This window comes from Engystomops pustulosus, chromosome 11, assembly GCF_040894005.1.
Source record: "Engystomops pustulosus chromosome 11, aEngPut4.maternal, whole genome shotgun sequence".
In the NCBI taxonomy this organism is placed as follows: Eukaryota; Metazoa; Chordata; class Amphibia; order Anura; family Leptodactylidae; genus Engystomops; species Engystomops pustulosus.
Window position 1 is genome coordinate 67914116 of NC_092421.1, and position 19653 is coordinate 67933768.

Genomic DNA, 19653 nt, shown 5'->3' on the forward strand with positions numbered 1-19653 from the left:
ATAATGATATATGTACAGCTGGTATAACCTGGGGATCTCCTGTATATAATGATATATGTACAGCTGGTATAACCGGGGGATCTCCTGTATATAATGATATATGTACAGCTGGTATAACCTGGAGATCTCCTGTATATAATGATATATGTACAGCTGATATAACCTGGGGATCTCCTGTATATAATGATATATGTACAGCTGGTATAACATGGGGATCTCCTGTATATAATGATATATGTACAGCTGGTATAACCTGGGGATCTCCTGTATATAATAATATATATACAGCTGGTATAACCTGGGGATCTCCTGTATATAATGATATATGTACAGCCGGTATAACCTGGGGATCTCCTGTATATAATGATATATGTACAGCCGGTATAACCTGGTGATCTCCTGTATATAATGATATATGTACAGCTGGTATAACCCGGGGATCTCCTGTATATAATGATATATGTACAGCTGGTATAACCTGGGGATCTCCTATATATAATGATATATGTACAGCTGGTATAACCTGGGGATCTCCTGTATATAATGATACATGTACAGCTGGTATAACCTGGGGATCTCCTGTATATAATGATATATGTACAGCTGGTATAACCTGGGGATGTCCTGTATATAGTGATATATGTACAGCCGGTATAACCTGGGGATCTCCTGTATATAATGATATATGTACAGCTGCTATAACCTGGGGATGTCCTGTATATAGTGATATATGTACAGCTGGTATAACCTGGGCATGCCCTGTATATATTTCTGTATAGTTGTACCTCGCAGTGTACTGTAGTACAGTATACCCTCAGCCTTGGATGTGTGGAGCGCGGCAGTGCCACCTACTGTTCTGTATGAATAATTCATCACATGCCTGTGACATGTTGCTTTGTGTGCATGTCTGCGCTAATCGGTGCACTGCGGGGGTCTCCTCGGTTCGGCGTGGATTACCCTGACACGGCTTTCATGAGTTTTATAAATGCTGAGAGCGGCTAAAAGTTGACTTCAGTGAAGTAATTATTTTTAGCTTCTTCAGGTCGTGATTTACAGTTGCAGGGTGATGGGTGCATTAAGTAAATTTACTGACAACCTGAGAAGGAGAGTTAGGAAATGACATGACTCCTTAGTGATGCCAATGATTCATAGATGGATAGGATCTGCTAGAGAAGTAAATCTGCTATTTCTGGGGCCCCATGCATTATCTGGGGATGGGGGCCCAACACATAATTCTGCTCCGAATGGCAGAACTTTTTAGGGTTCCCGTGAAGGATGCAGGGGGATCCCGGTCAGTATCCTTCTCTTTCAATAAATTGTCTGTGTGTGTTGACTGCATCTTATCACTGTGTGGGGTCTTCTTTGATCTCTGAGTTCCTAAGTGATTGCATTGGTTGCACGATAGTAAGATCCTCCCCTACACAAAGGACAAGCACTTGGGGTTTTAAAGGGGAGATTTAAGTCGCAGACCCCTCTTTGTAATGTCCATAATGCAGCCAGTACAATTACATAAGCCTTCGGGCATAAGGACGGGGAGCCGCAGTGTCACTCTTTTTCATGGTGGCTTAGTTTAACCCACTGATGGTGGCGCTTACTTTTCACACAAGATCCTGGAGCTACCTATCTCCTGCAGCCTCAGTGGAAAGCATGTCTTTGCATAGCTGTACCCGTATGAATAGTGCCAAACCGTGTCCATGTAACAAATGCCATTCACTGTCCAGATAGCAACTGCATTGCCATGCCCAGATAATAAGTGCATCACAGTGCCCAGATAAGTGCATTATAGTGCCCAGATAATAAGTGCATCACAATGCCCAGATAATAAGTGCATTACCGTGCCCAGATAATAAGTGCATTACCGTGCCCAGATAATAAGTGCATTACCGTGCCCAGATAATAAGTGCATTACCGTGCCCAGATAATAAGTGCATTACCGTGCCCAGATAATAAGTGCATTACAGTGCCCAAATAATAAGTGCATTACAGTGCCCAGATAATAAGTGCATTACAGTGCCCAGATAATAAGTGCATTACAGTGCCCAAATAATAAGTGCATTACAGTGCCCAGATAATAAGTGCATTACAGTGCCCAAATAATAAGTGCATTACAGTGCCCAGATAATAAGTGCATTACCATGCCCAGATAATAAGTGCATTACAGTGCCCAGATAATAAGTGCATTACAGTGCCCAGATAATAAGTGCATTACCGTGCCCAGATAATAAGTGCATTACAGTGCCCAGATAATAAGTGCATTACCGGGCCCAGATAATAAGTGCATTACAGTGCCCAGATAATAAGTGCATTACCGTGCCCAGATAATAAGTGCATTACAGTGCCCAGATAATAAGTGCATTACCGTGCCCAGATAATGGGGCACAGATAATGGGGCACATTTACTTACCCGTCCCGTTGACGCCGCCGATCCGGAATGTCCGACAAGGATTCGGAGCTGCCTCGATTCACTAAGGTTGTGCGTCCAATTTCCTCCATGTGTCGCTTCCCCGCTGAGGTCCGCCGGAGTTCACCTTCTTCTTCCTGGTGCATGTAAGTGCTGATCCTGTGACACAATTTTGTAAGTAAAATTCCGAATCAGTTGAGTTGTCCGACGCCCACGCCCCCCCGATTTGTGTCGCATGAATGCCAGCGCTGATGCGGCACAATCAGATTGCGTGCGCCAAAAACCCCCAAAAACAAAGTTCCCAGATAAACCGTGCAATACAGTGCCAAGATAACTAGGGCAACAAATTTCCCAGCCAACTAGTGCAATACAGTGCCCAGATAACTAGTTTAATACAGTGCCCAGATAACTAGTGCAATACAGTGCCCAGATAACTAGTGCAATACAGTGCCCAGATAACTAGTGCAATACAGTGCCCAGATAACTAGTTTAATACAGTGCCCAGATAACTAGTGCAATACAGTGCCCAGATAACTAGTTTAATACAGTGCCCAGATAACTAGTGCAATACAGTGCCCAGATGACTCGTTTAATACAGTGCCCAGATAACTAGTTTAATACAGTGCCCAGATAACTAGTGCAATACAGTGCCCAGATAACTAGTGCAATACAGTGCCCAGATAACTAGTGCAATGCAGTGCCCAGATAACTAGTGCAATACAGTGCCCAGATGACTAGTGCAATACAGTGCCCAGATATCTAGTTTAATACAGTGCCCAGATAACTAGTTTAATACAGTGCCCAGATAACTAGTGCAATACAGTGCCCAGATAACTAGTGCAATACAGTGCCCAGATAACTAGTGCAATACAGTGCCCAGATAACTAGTGCAATACAGTGCCCAGATGACTAGTTTAATACAGTGCCCAGATGACTAGTTTAATACAGTGCCCAGATAACTAGTGCAATACAGTGCCCAGATAACTAGTTTAATACAGTGCCCAGATAACTAGTGCAATACAGTGCCCAGATGACTAGTTTAATACAGTGCCCAGATAACTAGTGCAGTACAGTGCCCAGATGACTAGTGCAATACAGTGCCCAGATGACTAGTGCCGTACAGTGCCCAGATGACTAGTGCATTACAGTGCCCAGATGACTAGTGCATTACCGTGCCCAGATAATAAGTGCATTACAGTGCCCAGATAATAAGTGCATTACCGTGCCCAGATAATAAGTGCATTACAGTGCCCAGATAATAAGTGCATTACCGTGCCCAGATAATAAGTGCATTACCGTGCCCAGATAATAAGTTCATTACATTGCCCAGATAATAAGTGCATTACAGTGCCCAGATAATAAGTGCATTACCGTGCCCAGATAATAAGTGCATTACCGTGCCCAGATAATAAGTGCATTACAGTGCCCAGATAATAAGTGCATTACCGTGCCCAGATAATAAGTGCATTACAGTGCCCAGATAATAAGTGCATTACAGTGCCCAGATAATAAGTGCATTACCGTGCCCAGATAATAAGTGCATTACCGTGCCCAGATAATAAGTGCATTACATTGCCCAGATAATAAGTGCATTACAGTGCCCAGATAATAAGTGCATTACCGTGCCCAGATAATAAGTGCATTACAGTGCCCAGATAATAAGTGCATTACCGTGCCCAGATAATAAGTGCATTACAGTGCCCAGATAATAAGTGCATTACCGTGCCCAGATAATGGGGCACAGATAATGGGGCACATTTACTTACCCGTCCCGTTGACGCCGCCGATTCGGAATGTCCGACAAGGATTCGGAGCTGCCTCGATTCACTAAGGTTGTGCGTCCAATTTCCTGCATGTGTCGCTTCCCCCGCTGAGGTCCGCCGGAGTTCACCTTCTTCTTCCTGGTGCATGTAAGTGCTTATCCTGTGACACAATTTTGTAAGTAAAATTCCGAATCAGTTGAGTTGTCCGACGCCCACGCCCCCCCCGATTTGTGTCGCATGAATGCCAGCGCTGATGCGGCACAATCAGATTGCATGCGCCAAAAACCCCCAAAAACAAAGTTCCCAGATAAACCGTGCAATACAGTGCCAAGATAACTAGGGCAACAAATTTCCCAGCCAACTAGTGCAATACAGTGCCCAGATAACTAGTTTAATACAGTGCCCAGATAACTAGTGCAATACAGTGCCCAGATAACTAGTTTAATACAGTGCCCAGATAACTAGTGCAATACAGTGCCCAGATAACTAGTTTAATACAGTGCCCAGATAACTAGTGCAATACAGTGCCCAGATGACTAGTTTAATACAGTGCCCAGATGACTAGTGCAATACAGTGCCCAGATGACTAGTTTAATACAGTGACCAGATAACTAGTGCAATACAGTGCCCAGATAACTAGTGCAATACAGTGCCCAGATAACTAGTTTAATACAGTGCCCAGATAACTAGTGCAATATAGTGCCCAGATAACTAGTGCAATACAGTGCCCAGATAACTAGTTTAATACAGTGCCCAGATAACTAGTGCAATACAGTGCCCAGATGACTAGTTTAATACAGTGCCCAGATAACTAGTGCAGTACAGTGCCCAGATGACTAGTGCAATACAGTGCCCAGATGACTAGTGCCGTACAGTGCCCAGATGACTAGTGCAATACAGTGCCCAGATGACTAGTGCAGTACAGTGCCCAGATGACTAGTGCCGTACAGTGCCCAGATGACTAGTGCAGTACAGTGCCCAGATAACTAGTGCAGTACAGTGCCCAGATAACTAGTGCAATACAGTGCACAGATAACTAGTGCAGTACAGTGCCCAGATAACTAGTGCAGTACAGTGCCCAGATGACTAGTGCAATACAGTTCCCAGATTACTAGTGCAATACAGTGCCCAGATGACTAGTGCAGTACAGTGCCCAGATAACTAGTGCAATACAGTGCCCAGATGACTAGTGCCGTACAGTGCCCAGATAACTAATGCAGTACAGTGCACAGATGACTAGTGCAATACAGTGCCCAGATGACTAGTGCAGTACAGTGCCCAGATGACTAGTGCAGTACAGTGCCCAGATGACTAGTGCAGTACAGTGCCCAGATGACTAGTGCAATACAGTGCCCAGATGACTAGTGCAGTACAGTGCCCAGATGACTAGTGCAGTACAGTGCCCAGATGACTAGTGCAGTACAGTGCCCAGATGACTAGTGCAATACAGTTCCCAGATTACTAGTGCAATACAGTGCCCAGATGACTAGTGCAATACAGTGCCCAGATGACTAGTGCAATACAGTGCCCAGATGACTAGTGCAATACAGTGCCCAGATGACTAGTGCAATACAGTGCCCAGATGACTAGTGCAATACAGTGCCAAGATGACTAGTGCAGTACAGTGCCCAGATGACTAGTGCAGTACAGTGCCCAGATGACTAGTGCAGTACAGTGCCCAGATAACTAGTGCAGTACAGTGCCCAGATGACTAGTGCAGTACAGTTCCCAGATGACTAGTGCAATACAGTGCCCAGATGACTAGTGCAATACAGTGCCCAGATAACTAGTTTAATACAGTGCCCAGATAACTAGTGCAATACAGTGCCCAGATGACTCGTTTAATACAGTGCCCAGATAACTAGTTTAATACAGTGCCCAGATAACTAGTGCAATACAGTGCCCAGATAACTAGTGCAATACAGTGCCCAGATAACTAGTGCAATGCAGTGCCCAGATAACTAGTGCAATACAGTGCCCAGATGACTAGTGCAATACAGTGCCCAGATATCTAGTTTAATACAGTGCCCAGATAACTAGTTTAATACAGTGCCCAGATAACTAGTGCAATACAGTGCCCAGATAACTAGTGCAATACAGTGCCCAGATAACTAGTGCAATACAGTGCCCAGATGACTAGTTTAATACAGTGCCCAGATGACTAGTTTAATACAGTGCCCAGATAACTAGTGCAATACAGTGCCCAGATGACTAGTTTAATACAGTGCCCAGATAACTAGTGCAGTACAGTGCCCAGATGACTAGTGCAATACAGTGCCCAGATGACTAGTGCCGTACAGTGCCCAGATGACTAGTGCCGTACAGTGCCCAGATGACTAGTGCAATACAGTGCCCAGATGACTAGTGCAGTACAGTGCCCAGATGACTAGTGCCGTACAGTGCCCAGATGACTAGTGCAGTACAGTGCCCAGATAACTAGTGCAGTACAGTGCCCAGATAACTAGTGCAATACAGTGCACAGATAACTAGTGCAGTACAGTGCCCAGATAACTAGTGCAGTACAGTGCCCAGATGACTAGTGCAATACAGTTCCCAGATTACTAGTGCAATACAGTGCCCAGATGACTAGTGCAGTACAGTGCCCAGATAACTAGTGCAATACAGTGCCCAGATGACTAGTGCCGTACAGTGCCCAGATAACTAATGCAGTACAGTGCACAGATAACTAGTGCAGTACAGTGCCCAGATAACTAGTGCAGTACAGTGCACAGATGACTAGTGCAATACAGTGCCCAGATGACTAGTGCAGTACAGTGCCCAGATGACTAGTGCAGTACAGTGCCCAGATGACTAGTGCAATACAGTTCCCAGATTACTAGTGCAATACAGTGCCCAGATGACTAGTGCAATACAGTGCCCAGATGACTAGTGCAATACAGTGCCCAGATGACTAGTGCAATACAGTGCCCAGATGACTAGTGCAATACAGTGCCCAGATGACTAGTGCAGTACAGTGCCCAGATGACTAGTGCAGTACAGTGCCCAGATAACTAGTGCAGTACAGTGCCCAGATGACTAGTGCAGTACAGTTCCCAGATGACTAGTGCAATACAGTGCCCAGATGACTAGTGCAGTACAGTGCCCAGATGACTAGTGCAGTACAGTGCCCAAATGACTAGTGCAGTACAGTGCCCAGATGACTAGTGCAGTACAGTGCCCAGATGACTAGTGCCGTACAGTGCCCAGATGACTAGTGCCGTACAGTGCCCAGATAACTAATGCAGTACAGTGCCCAGATGACTAGTGCAGTACAGTGCCCAGATGACTAGTGCAATACAGTTCCCAGATTACTAGTGCAATACAGTGCCCAGATGACTAGTGCAGTACAGTGCCCAGATAACTAGTGCAATACAGTGCCCAGATGACTAGTGCCGTACAGTGCCCAGATAACTAATGCAGTACAGTGCACAGATGACTAGTGCAATACAGTGCCCAGATGACTAGTGCAGTACAGTGCCCAGATGACTAGTGCAGTACAGTGCCCAGATGACTAGTGCAATACAGTTCCCAGATGACTAGTGCAATACAGTGCCCAGATGACTAGTGCAATACAGTGCCCAGATGACTAGTGCAATACAGTGCCCAGATGACTAGTGCAATACAGTGCCCAGATGACTAGTGCAGTACAGTGCCCAGATGACTAGTGCAGTACAGTGCCCAGATGACTAGTGCAGTACAGTGCCCAGATAACTAGTGCAGTACAGTGCCCAGATGACTAGTGCAGTACAGTTCCCAGATGACTAGTGCAATACAGTGCCCAGATGACTAGTGCAGTACAGTGCCCAGATGACTAGTGCAGTACAGTGCCCAAATGACTAGTGCAGTACAGTGCCCAGATGACTAGTGCAGTACAGTGCCCAGATGACTAGTGCCGTACAGTGCCCAGATGACTAGTGCCGTACAGTGCCCAGATAACTAATGCAGTACAGTGCCCAGATGACTAGTGCAGTACAGTGCCCAGATGACTAGTGCAATACAGTGCACAGATAACTAGTGCAATACAGTGCCCAGATAACTAGTGCAATACAGTGCCCAGATGACTAGTGCAATACAGTGCCCAGATAACTAGTGCAATACAGTGCCCAGATAACTAGTGCAATACAGTGCCCAGATAACTAGTGCAATACAGTGCCCAGATGACTAGTGCAATACAGTGCCCAGATGACTAGTGCAATACAGTGCCCAGATTACTAGTGCAATACAGTGGTGCCCAGATGACTAGTGCAGTACAGTGCCCAGATAACTAATGCAATGCAGTGCCCAGATAACTAGTGCAATACATTGCCCAGATGACTAGTGCAATACAGTGCCCAGATGACTAGTGCAATACAGTGCCCAGATGACTAGTGCAATACAGTGCCACATAACAAACATTACAATGCCCAGATAACAAGTGTAGTACAGTGCCCCTTGCCAAGGTGATAAGTGCAGTACAATGCCCAGATAACAATTCTGAATCTAGAAGAGGGAGAGGACATTGTATATTGTGTCCTTTTGCAATCCTGTACCCGGCCACTATGTGGTGCTCTTTATATGGGCACTTTATGCCACATCCATATGGGCACTCACTTGCATACATTATCTGGGCACAGTACAGTCCTATTCATATGGACATGACATACAGAGGCGCTATGTGCATTGGCTGTAACTGTGGGCACTGTATAGCACACATTTTATGGGCACAGTTTTGTTTTGTTCCTATTGGAAATATATAGGGGTGCAACTTGGCTGTTGATGTTACTACATCTTTCCTAGTGAGCGGCCCCCAAGTCCTGTAGCGCAGGTAGTGTAGGGCTTGTATTGGAACATCTATTTGGTACAATCCATATCATCACTTAGGTGACAAGTAATATGGCCATTGTGCTGCATGGTTCTTATGGGCTCTGTATGGGAATATTCATGTGGCACAAGGGATGGAGCAGAGACCATGATACTCATTCCTCTACATGATTGTGGATGACACTACATCAGCCCTGCTACATCTGTATACACCCCAGCGCAGTCATTACACAGAGGTTATTTGGAGGGCCTGCAATCTCTCAGCTCTGCAGTAGGGGGCAGCATTGCTTCACCTTAGCGACTCCCCGGCTGCTGGGTTTTTGTGGTGTTGGACATTTCGCTCACACTTCTGCAGATGCATTTTTGCTTTCCTGCTTCCCATCTCAGATGTCTTTGTCGGTTTAATCATGTACGGATCAGTTTGACGGATGCTCTCCTCTTTTTTATCCACAGCTCCCCTGGAACACATTCACTTGGTTTTGCCTTTTGTCACCACCAAGAACAAGGAGGTCAACGCTTCGGTGATTCTGTGGCCCAGTAACGTGGGGACCCTCACCTATGTCTGGTGGCTCGGGAATAACAGTGAGGTGCCTGCAGAATTTGTCATATAAGAACAAATCATTGCCCCCCCCCCCCCCACCTACCTGACCCAACAACTTAAAGGTGTACACAGATATTACCACGAACCTACCAAGACTCCAATCACATACAGGACATGTTCAGCTCATCTGAATAGACAGGACCCCCCATAAAAGGATAGGAATGAGCCCTGGTGATCTTGGGTAGTAAAGGACGTAATATCTATGATTGATGCTCTATGGCAGGAAAAGTGTAAGTGTCAGGGGATCTAGGGCAGGGAAATGGTTCATAGACATATTCTCGGGGTAAAGGTTAGTAGATGGGTAAATGTTAGAATCTCTAGTAGTCCAGGGCAGTAAAGGGGTCAATTACCTCCTCACTTCTTAGACCTCCAGTTTTGTGCAGTGCAATGATGACTAGAGATAACCATGGTTAACAGAGGAGAAACAATGATGCCAAGCACCAGCCTCCTTGTAAAGTGTCCAGTGGTGTGATTCTTCCTTAATCCTGACAGATTGATCTCCAGCCCTGTCCTCATCAGCGCCCGCACCTGTGTTACTGGAGACATCACTGACACCATGTTAGCTGCTCCTTTTAAGGCAGGCTTGCAATGATGATGAAATGTGTTTTGGGAGAAAAAAGTTCATTTTCTAGGCAAATATTGACTTTGCAATGAATTGCTGATAAGCTGATGACTCTTTATAACATTCTGGAGTATATGCAAATTGCCATTATAAAACCTGATGCAGGAGACTTTGTAAAAATTAACATTTGTATCATTCTCAAAACTTCTGGTCATGACTGTACACCTGGTGGTTTAGAACAGAAAGGAGGTGATGACAGAATATCTGGTGGTTTAATTAAAGGTTCCCTGGTGGTCTAGAGCAATGACGGAGCTAATCCCCTAAGAAAGAAATAGGAAAGGTTTTGGTTGCCTTCCTCTCTTACAGCTACATAGTAAGGATCTGCCGTGTCAGGACATGTTACCAGTGCACCTCTGTGCTGTATCTGGTGCAGCTTCTCCCCCCTTGTTCCTTATGGGTATATTTCTCTTAACTCCCAAGGTAAAAGGGTTAAACAGGTTAAATAAAAAAAATCATTATGTGAAATTAATTCTTTTATAATCAATTTTTCACCGTTTATTGGATAAATTTGACTTTTTAATTTTTCTGCTTGTCCCGGTTGCTCCGGCCATAGCCCAGGGGAAGCCGATGCTTTCTACTAAGATTGATTAAGATTCATAAAAAATGAAATAAAAAACCCCCATGTTTCCACATATTTCAATTTGGAAGGTCCCATAGTTGCAGTATTTTATTTTCTGGAGGCAGCTTGGAGCTCTCTGCGGCTGTTTGTTATCTCTATGTCATAATGAGTGGCACATTCTCCCTCCAACAAACAGGCCCACGCTGGATGCTGCCAAAAAAAAAAAAAAATTTTAAATTCTGTCTGGAACATCAATTATTTTCCTCAGTACAATGTTTTCATACAAGATAAGAGCACAAGTCCCCGGGCGCGGCTCCGAGCCACTGCCTGAAGATGACTGGGAGGCCGATAGAATAGACCGGCTCTAATCTTGTGAATGTCTGGATGAGGGAAAAGCAGGTAACAGCCTAATTCCTGTCTCCTCCCCCCGCAGCCCCTCATCACTCTGGACAGGAGCATCTCATTTACCTTCGCTGTGGAAGGGATGAACAGCATCACAGTACAGGTGTCTGCAGGGAGCTCCATCCTACAGGACACTAAGACCATTGCAGTGTATGGTAAGACATCCTCGTCCTTCCCATCTACCAGCTGTCAATGTCCTGTCTATCTACCAGCCTGACCTTTTCCTGCCCTTCTTCCAGCCTGCCCATGTCCTGTCTATCTTCCAGCCTGCCCATGTCCTGTCTATCTTCCAGCCTGCCTATGTCCTGCCCATCTACCAGCCTGCCCATGTCCTGCCCATCTACCAGCCTGCCCATGTCCTGCCCATCTACCAGCCTGCCCATGTCCTGCCCATCAACCAGCCTGCCCATTTCCTGCCCATCTACCAGCCTGCCCATGTCCTGCCCATCTACCAGCTGCCCATGTCCTGTCTATCTACTAGCTGCTCATGTCCTGTCTACCAACTAGATGCCCATGTCCTGTCTATCTTCTTGCTGCTCATGTCCTGTCTACCAACTAGCTGCTCATGTCCTGTCTATCTACCAGCTGCCCATGTCCTGCCCATCTACCAGCTGCCCATGTCCTGTCTACCTACGAGCTGCCCATGTCCTGTCTATCTACCAGCTGCCCATGTCCTGCCCATCTACCAGCCTTCCCATGTTCTGCCCATCTGCCAGCCTGCCCATGTCCTGCCCATATAGCAGCTTCCCATGTCTTTTCCATCTACCAGCTGCCCATGTACTGCCCATCTTCCAGCCTGCCCATGTCCTGCCCATCTACGAACTACCCATGTCCTGGACATCTACCAGCCTGCCCATGTCCTGCCTATCTACGAGCCTGCCCATGTACTGCCCATCTACCAACTGCCCATGTCTTGTCCATCTACCAGCTGCCCATATCCTGCCCATCTATCAAGTGCCCATGTCCTGGACATCTACCAGCTGTCAATGTCCTGTCTATCTACCAGCCTGCCCATGTCCTGCCCATCTACCAGCCTGCCTACGTGCTTTCCATCTATCATCCCGCTCACCTACCAGCCTGTCTATATCCTGCCCACTTACCAGCCTTCCCGTGGACTCTGATAATAGAAAGTTTAAATATTAAAAAATTTAAATATACATATTATTCCACTTCTTTATCAACTAGCACTTCTACTTCTTTTTTCTCCTGTTTATCTCTTTCTTTATTTTCTTATTTCTTCTTCATTTCTTCTTCTTGCTCATCTTCTTTTATATTATCTTCCTTTTTCTCCTCTTCTACTTCTGCTTCTTTTTCTCTCTACCCTTCTTCTGTCTTATTTCATTTCCTTCCTTTTCCTCCTTTCCTCTTCTTCTACTTCTTCTCTCATTTTTCTCCTTTTTTCCTTCTGTTCTTTTTCTGTACTTAAATGGGGTTTTTGAAAGTAGTTTGAGCCTTATTATCTTCAGAGGTAACTAATAGTTAATGTTTTGGCCGCACACATTGAAATGTAAGGTGAAATATCTATACTGTATAGTGTAAAACAATCCAGACCAAACAATAAATTTTGCCACGTAATTTAAAATATGCCAAATTTATTAAGACCCCAGGGCCTGAGAGATCAGCTGTGAAGCCGTTGATTGCTGCCCCTCCTCCATTTTCAATGGGATGAAAATGTCAGCAAAATTGGCACCGACTTATCGGACAAGTCGTTGCAGGGGCACATGTTGTGTTGGCATATTGGCATATCCTATTCCACACTACGCTCCTAAGCTCCCTAGTGGTTGCTGCAGGCAGACAATGTTTCATTATATAAATCCTTGTCTATGCAGGGGATTTGGAGCAATGTATCAGAAGGAACATAGAGTTATTTGAGGCACCATCCCCCATGGGAAGGTGCTTGAGCACAAAGGTTCCCAGCATTGAGCCTCCTCTGCAGTTCCTGTATGGATGTAGATTAGTCGTCTTCTTATCGTGTCTATTTTGGAATTCGGACTTTTTCACTGTAAATAAATAAGACTTTCTAAGAACTCTGCCTGTGCTGACCTAAACTATCCCAATGCCAAAGCACTTCTAGATAAGCTGCCACTAACTTCACAATATTTTTTACATTTATTTTTCAAAAATGTGTTTATTTTCTCTTTTCCTCCCAATATATTAGATATTCTATTAGATTTTCTATCTATCGATCTCATATCTATCTATTTCATATCTATCTACCTATCTATATATCTGTCTGTCTGTCTATCTATATGTCTATATGTCTATCTATCTCATATCTATCTATCTATCATCGATTATCTATCTATCTATTTATCTATCTATCTCATATCTATCTATCTTCTATCTATCTATCTATCTTCTATCTATCTATCTATCTATCTATCTATCTATCTATCTATCTATCTATCTATCTATCTATCTATCTCCTATCTATCTCTCTCATATCTATCTCATATCTATCTATCCATCTATCTATCTATCATCTATCTATCTCTCTCATATCTATCTCATATCTATCTATCTATCTATCTATCTCATATCTATCTATCTATCTATCTATCTATCTATCTATCTATCTCATATCTATCTATCTATCCCATATCTATCTATCTATCTATCTATCTATCTATCTATCTATCTATCTATCTATCTATCTCATATCTATCTATCTATCTCATATCTATCTATCTATCTCCTATCTATCTATCTATCTATCTCAAATCTATCTATCTATCTCCTATCTATCTATCTATCTATCTATCTATCTATCTATCTATCTCCTATCTATCTATCTATCTATCTATCTATCTATCTATCTATCTCCTATCTATCTATCTATCTATCTATCTATCTATCTATCTATCTATCTCTCTGCCTTGGGACCTCTAGATCAGATGCCACTAAATTTACTACATATAAATATGTATATTCTTTATTAAATGTGTTTATTTTCTCTTTTCCTCCCAATATATTAGATATTCTATTAGATTTTCTATCTATCGATCTCATATCTATCTATTTCATATCTATCTACCTATCTATATATCTGTCTGTCTGTCTATCTATATGTCTATATGTCTATCTATCTCATATCTATCTATCTATCATCTATCATCGATTATCTATCTATCTATCTATCTATCTCATATCTATCTATCTATCTATCTATCTCCTATCTATCTCTCACATATCTATCTCATATCTATCTATCTATCTATCTATCTCATATCTATCTATCTATCTATCTATCTCATATCTATCTATCCATCTATCTATCTATCTATCTATCTATCTATCTATCTATCTCATATCTATCTCATATCTATCTATCTATCTATCTATCTATCTATCTATCTATCTATCTCATATCTATCTATCTATCTATCTATCTATCTATCTATCTATCTATCTCATATCTATCTATCTATCTCATATCTATCTATCTATCTATCTCATATCTATCTATCTATCTATCTATCTCATATCTATCTATCCATCTATCTATCTATCCATCTATCTATCTATCTATCTATCTATCTATCTATCTATCTATCTCTCTCATATCTATCTATCTATCTATCTCATATCTATCTATCTATCTATCTATCTATCTCATATCTATCTATCTCATATCTATCTATCTCATATCTATCTATCTATCTATCTATCTATCTATCTCCTATCTATCTATCTATCTATCTATCTATCTATCTATCTATCTCATATCTATCTATCTATCTCCTATCTATCTATCTATCTATCTATCTATCTATCTATCTATCTATCTATCTATCTATCTATCTATCTATCTCTCTGCCTTGGGACCTCTAGATCAGATGCCACTAAATTTACTACATATAAATATGTATATTCTTTATTAAATGTGTTTATTTTCTCTTTTCCTCAAGTGATATTAAAATTCACAAAATTTTGTAAATTTTTGAAAACCACAACCTTATATTAACCCATTAAAATATCCACCATCTACCTGTATAACAACAACAGAGCTCGACTGCTCCCGGTGGTTCCCGTTTTGCCTGTGCCGTACAATAACAATAATAACTATAATCAAATCAGTGTTTATCCGAAAACTCTAATTTATACGATAAAACTTTCTATAAAACGCCGCCACACCTACAATTTAGCTTGTTTGTCAGACTAATTGGATAATTATCTACCTGCCGTGAATAATATTACAGAACCGCAGAGGCGAGGAGGATGTATTTTGCTTTGTGCCAAACGTCTACTTTAAAAAGAAGTTGGTATTTTATTTATTTGTTATCAGTAAATATTTCTGGCATTTTAGGTAAATATTATGTTGGGGAAAATTTTTCTTTTACAAAAAAAGAAACAAAAATGCAGTCAATTCAATAAAAATTTAGAAGGGGAACACTGCAGCAGATTTATCACAGAGTGGGGTACGGCTCCGACACTGCGATGATGAATCTGTCGCAGTATAGGACTGTCAACTTCTACTTTTCTACTTTTAGACCTGCTTGTTTAGCTTGTCTTAACTGCTTGACACAATTTTGCGCACCCTCATAATTTTTGGGAGCACTGACTATTTTCTGCCCAGCCACACCTCCTTTTCCCGGCTGCAATGTCCCTTTTCCGATGGCCATGCCCCATTGTCAAAAAACCTTCCTAAATGTGTCCATCAGGATTTTGTAGATATGGGGTCTCTATAAAACCAAAAATACTTTAAGTGTCAATTTAAAGGGGTGTTCAATTTGGGGGAAGTGGAAGAAAACCCAGCACTTCTGTTCTCAACATTACATTCATTGGGGCAGATTTACTTACCCGGTCCTGTCGCGATCCTGCGGTGCGTTGTCCGACGAGGATTCGGGTCCGGCGCGATTCACTAAGCTCGTGCGCCTGAGTTCCTGCATCCGTCGCTTCCCTGCCGATTTCTGCTGGAGTTCACCTTCTTCTTCCCAGTTCTTGTAAGTGCGTGTCTTGTGACACAATTCTAAATGTTAAATCCTGTGCGTTGTCCGAATCAGTCGAGTCTTCTGATGGCCACGCCCCCCGATTTCTGTTGCGTGCAAGCCGGCCCGATACACCAAAATCTGATCGCATGCGCCAAAATCCCGTGGGCTATTCGGCGCAAAACAGAAATCGTCGGGGAACCCAACGACGGACCCTTAGTAAAGGAGCCCCATTGTGTATGTGACATGTGTATGTTTCGGGGAAATATGCAATCACATTTTCCTAGATGGGATAAGGAAAAGCAAACCACTTTTGCTATCTTGTAGGGCAGCCCCTTAGCATCAAGCAAAACATTGCGATTTAAGCCAAATATTGCTTGTTAGTAAAGGGGTGGGGGGGGTTATCATCCAAGGTAGCAAAAGTAGCACAAGAGATGTGTTTTTCATTGACCTATCCTGGAAAACTTATTTGCATATTCCCCAGAATCCACTAGTGGAGCATCAATGGCTATAAGTCTCCACACACCTTCAAGACGCCTTTATAGGCAAAGTCCTGACCCAACAGGGATCAGCCCAGATGTCTCCTGTACTATGATGTCATCGGTGATGTCCTGAAGAGAGCAGAATCACCAGGGGACCGGTGGTCTACACTGGAGCCAAGAGCAATTGTTTTCTTCTATTTTTTTCTTTGTTTTTCTATGTATTGCCTCTATGAAGGCTCTCTTCCCCTTTAAGGTTTGCTCCTTCAAAATATCCCTTTTAATCATGACTTAGAGTAGATATCGTGTGCGCCGTACACCCGCAGACCTACCACTTGCAGCTACTCACAGCCAGTATTAGCCAGTTGTGTATTTTTTTTAACTTAAAAAAGAAACATAATTATAAAACACGAAAAAGCAGAGAAATAATGAGCCTCATTATCTTATTATCGTGAAGAGCCGCGATTTATCTAATGATCACGGATTCAGTAATGGCTCCTCGTTACGTTATTCTAATACCCTCAATTTATTTCTTTTTTTTCGATCCATTTATTTATTTTACATTCATTTCATTACTTTTAAGTATTTGCTTTTATTTTAAATTATGTTGCAGCGTTTTTTGTTGTTTTCAATTTTTATGTCGATTTTTTTTTAAGAATTAATTTTATTTTGCTTTTGTTGTTACTTGTTTTTATTTTCATTGAATTTGATGACTTTTAGATTTCTATGTTGATTTTAATATTGATTATTGAACATATCCTAATAACTAGTTATTTTATGGGCCAGATATATCACAGTTGTGGAGCAGTAGTTTTGGTTTTACCACAAGTTGAGTTAATTTGTCTTATTAATCACTTGGAAGCCCCTGCATGATTGTGTCTGCAATTTAGGCATAAAATATGATTCTGCTCTCTTTAGGCATAAAATAGGCAATTCCTGGTTCTTGCACTTACATGTAAGCCTCCTACTAGCTGTTTATCACCCACCACAACATGAAAATTACCCTCAAAGCAGAGCCCTGGTGTCTGATAAGCTGCACCCAATGATCTCCTCAGCAGTGGCTTCTATCTTCTCCTGGAAGAGATCCTCCGGTGATGATCTCCTGTAATTCTTTGGAGTATTCCTCCTCACACACTAGTGTGGTCATCCTGCTACATGGGGACACCTCTCTGTACTGTCTCTCCCCCTCTCCCTGCTCTTCTATCCTGCTACATGGGGATACCTTTCTGTAATGTCTCTCCCCCTCTCCCTGCTCTTCTATCCTGCTACATGGGACACTTCTTTGTACTCTCTCTCCCCCTCTCCGGGCTCTTCTATCCTGCTACATGGGACACTTCTTTGTAATGTATCTCCTCCTCTCCCAGTTTTTATATTCTACTATATGGGACACTTCTCTGTACTTTCTCTCCTCCTCTTTCTTTTTTTTTTTTAAACGAGGACACTTCTCTGTACTGTCTCTCCCCCTTTTCCTGCTCTTCTATCTTGCTATACAGTGGAACTTCTCTGTACTGTATATCCCCTCCGCCCTGCTCTTGTATCCTCTTACATGGCAACACTTCTCTCTACTGTTTCTTCCCTCCCCTTGTTTTTCTATCCTGCTACATGGGGACACTTCTCTGTACTGTATCTCCCCATTTCTCTACCCTTCTAAATGGGGACAGTACTGTTTCTTCCCTCTCCCTGTTTTTTATCCTGCAACATGGGAAGACTTCTCTGTACTGTCCCTCCCCTTCTCCCTTCTTTTCTATCCTGCTATATGGGAACACTTCTCTGTATTGTCTCTTGTCCTCTCCCTTCTTTTCTATCCTGCTATCCTTCTATCCTGAGACACTTCTCTGTACTGCCTCTCCTCCTGTCCCTATTTCTCTATCTTACTACAAGGGACACTTCTAGGTACTGTATCTCCCCTATTTCTGCTTTTCTATTCTTCTACACATGGTCACACCTCGGTACTGTCTCTCCCCCTGTCCCTGCTTTTCTGTCCTGCTACATGGGGACACTTCTCTGTACTGTCTCTTCCCCTCTCCCTGCTTTTCTTCCCTGCTACTTGAGGACACTTCTCTGTACTGTCTTTCCCTGTTTCTCTATTCTGCTAAATGGGGACACCTCGTTGTACTGTCTCTCCCCCTTTTCCTGCTTTTCTATCCTGCAACATAGGGACACTTCTCTGTGCTTTCTCTCCCCCTCCCCTGCTTTTTTATTTAGCTTTTGCAGAATATTTGTAAAAGGAAGTTCATAAACAGTAAACAGTGGCTTTATGAAGTGTGAACCCTGGCTGAGCTCTGCCAAATTGTGCCTGAATCTAAAGTCACTAATGATGAATCATTAGTAGTTGCAGCAAAACATGTCAATAATAGGAAAAATATGGAAAACATGGTTATTTTTGATGTGACTTTAATTTGGTATTGCTAGAACAACAACAAAATCAAGTGATACATCTGGCTCCATATGTTCTATCTTCTTATTACCTATCATTATTTATCTATGCATCTTGCCTATAACATGACTGGCAGGGGTGGGGCCACCTATAGAACAATGGAGAAGGGTTCTGCATCACTCAGTTGGCAGACAGAAGAAAGGAGGTTGAGTGCCATGAAATTGTTACATAAATTATGAAACCTAAAACGCTGTAAAACTGTTACATGGCAGAAAGTGACTGCAGGGAGGAGGAGATTCTGGGATTATTCCATTTCATTATTTTTGCTGTTAACCCTTTCTATTCACCGTCCACAGAGCAGTTTCAGTCTCTGCGTTTGTCATTTTCGCCGAACCTGGATGATTATAACCCAGACATCCCGGAGTGGAGGAGAGACATTAGCCGAGTGATTAAGAGAGCGCTCATGTATGTAAGTGACGGGTCGTGTTACTACTTGTATGGGGCTCATACACGGACATGATGGAACCCAAACCCAGTGTCTCATACCTGGCATTGAGGGTCTGTGGCCACACACTGCACTGCCCAGCACCATACTGCACCACACCATAATACCCCGCACCACACCGCATTGTCCTGCACCGTACTGCACCACACCACAATACCCCGCACCACACCGCATTGTCCTGCACCACACCACAATACCCCGCACCACAGCACATTG

At 42.9% G+C, this 19653-nt stretch overlaps 1 protein-coding gene across 4 annotated transcripts in view; it reads left to right on the forward strand.

Annotated features, from left to right (window-relative positions):
• SORCS1 (sortilin related VPS10 domain containing receptor 1) overlaps positions 1-19653 on the forward strand; it is a 433993-nt gene that overhangs the window by 389303 nt on the left and 25037 nt on the right. For all 4 annotated transcript variants that reach the window (XM_072130629.1, XM_072130630.1, XM_072130632.1 and 1 more), the window contains exons 20-22: positions 9418-9551; positions 11180-11303; positions 19289-19401. In XM_072130629.1, coding sequence (XP_071986730.1) covers positions 9418-9551; positions 11180-11303; positions 19289-19401 — 371 coding nt within the window. The remainder of the gene's footprint in view (positions 1-9417; positions 9552-11179; positions 11304-19288; positions 19402-19653) is intronic.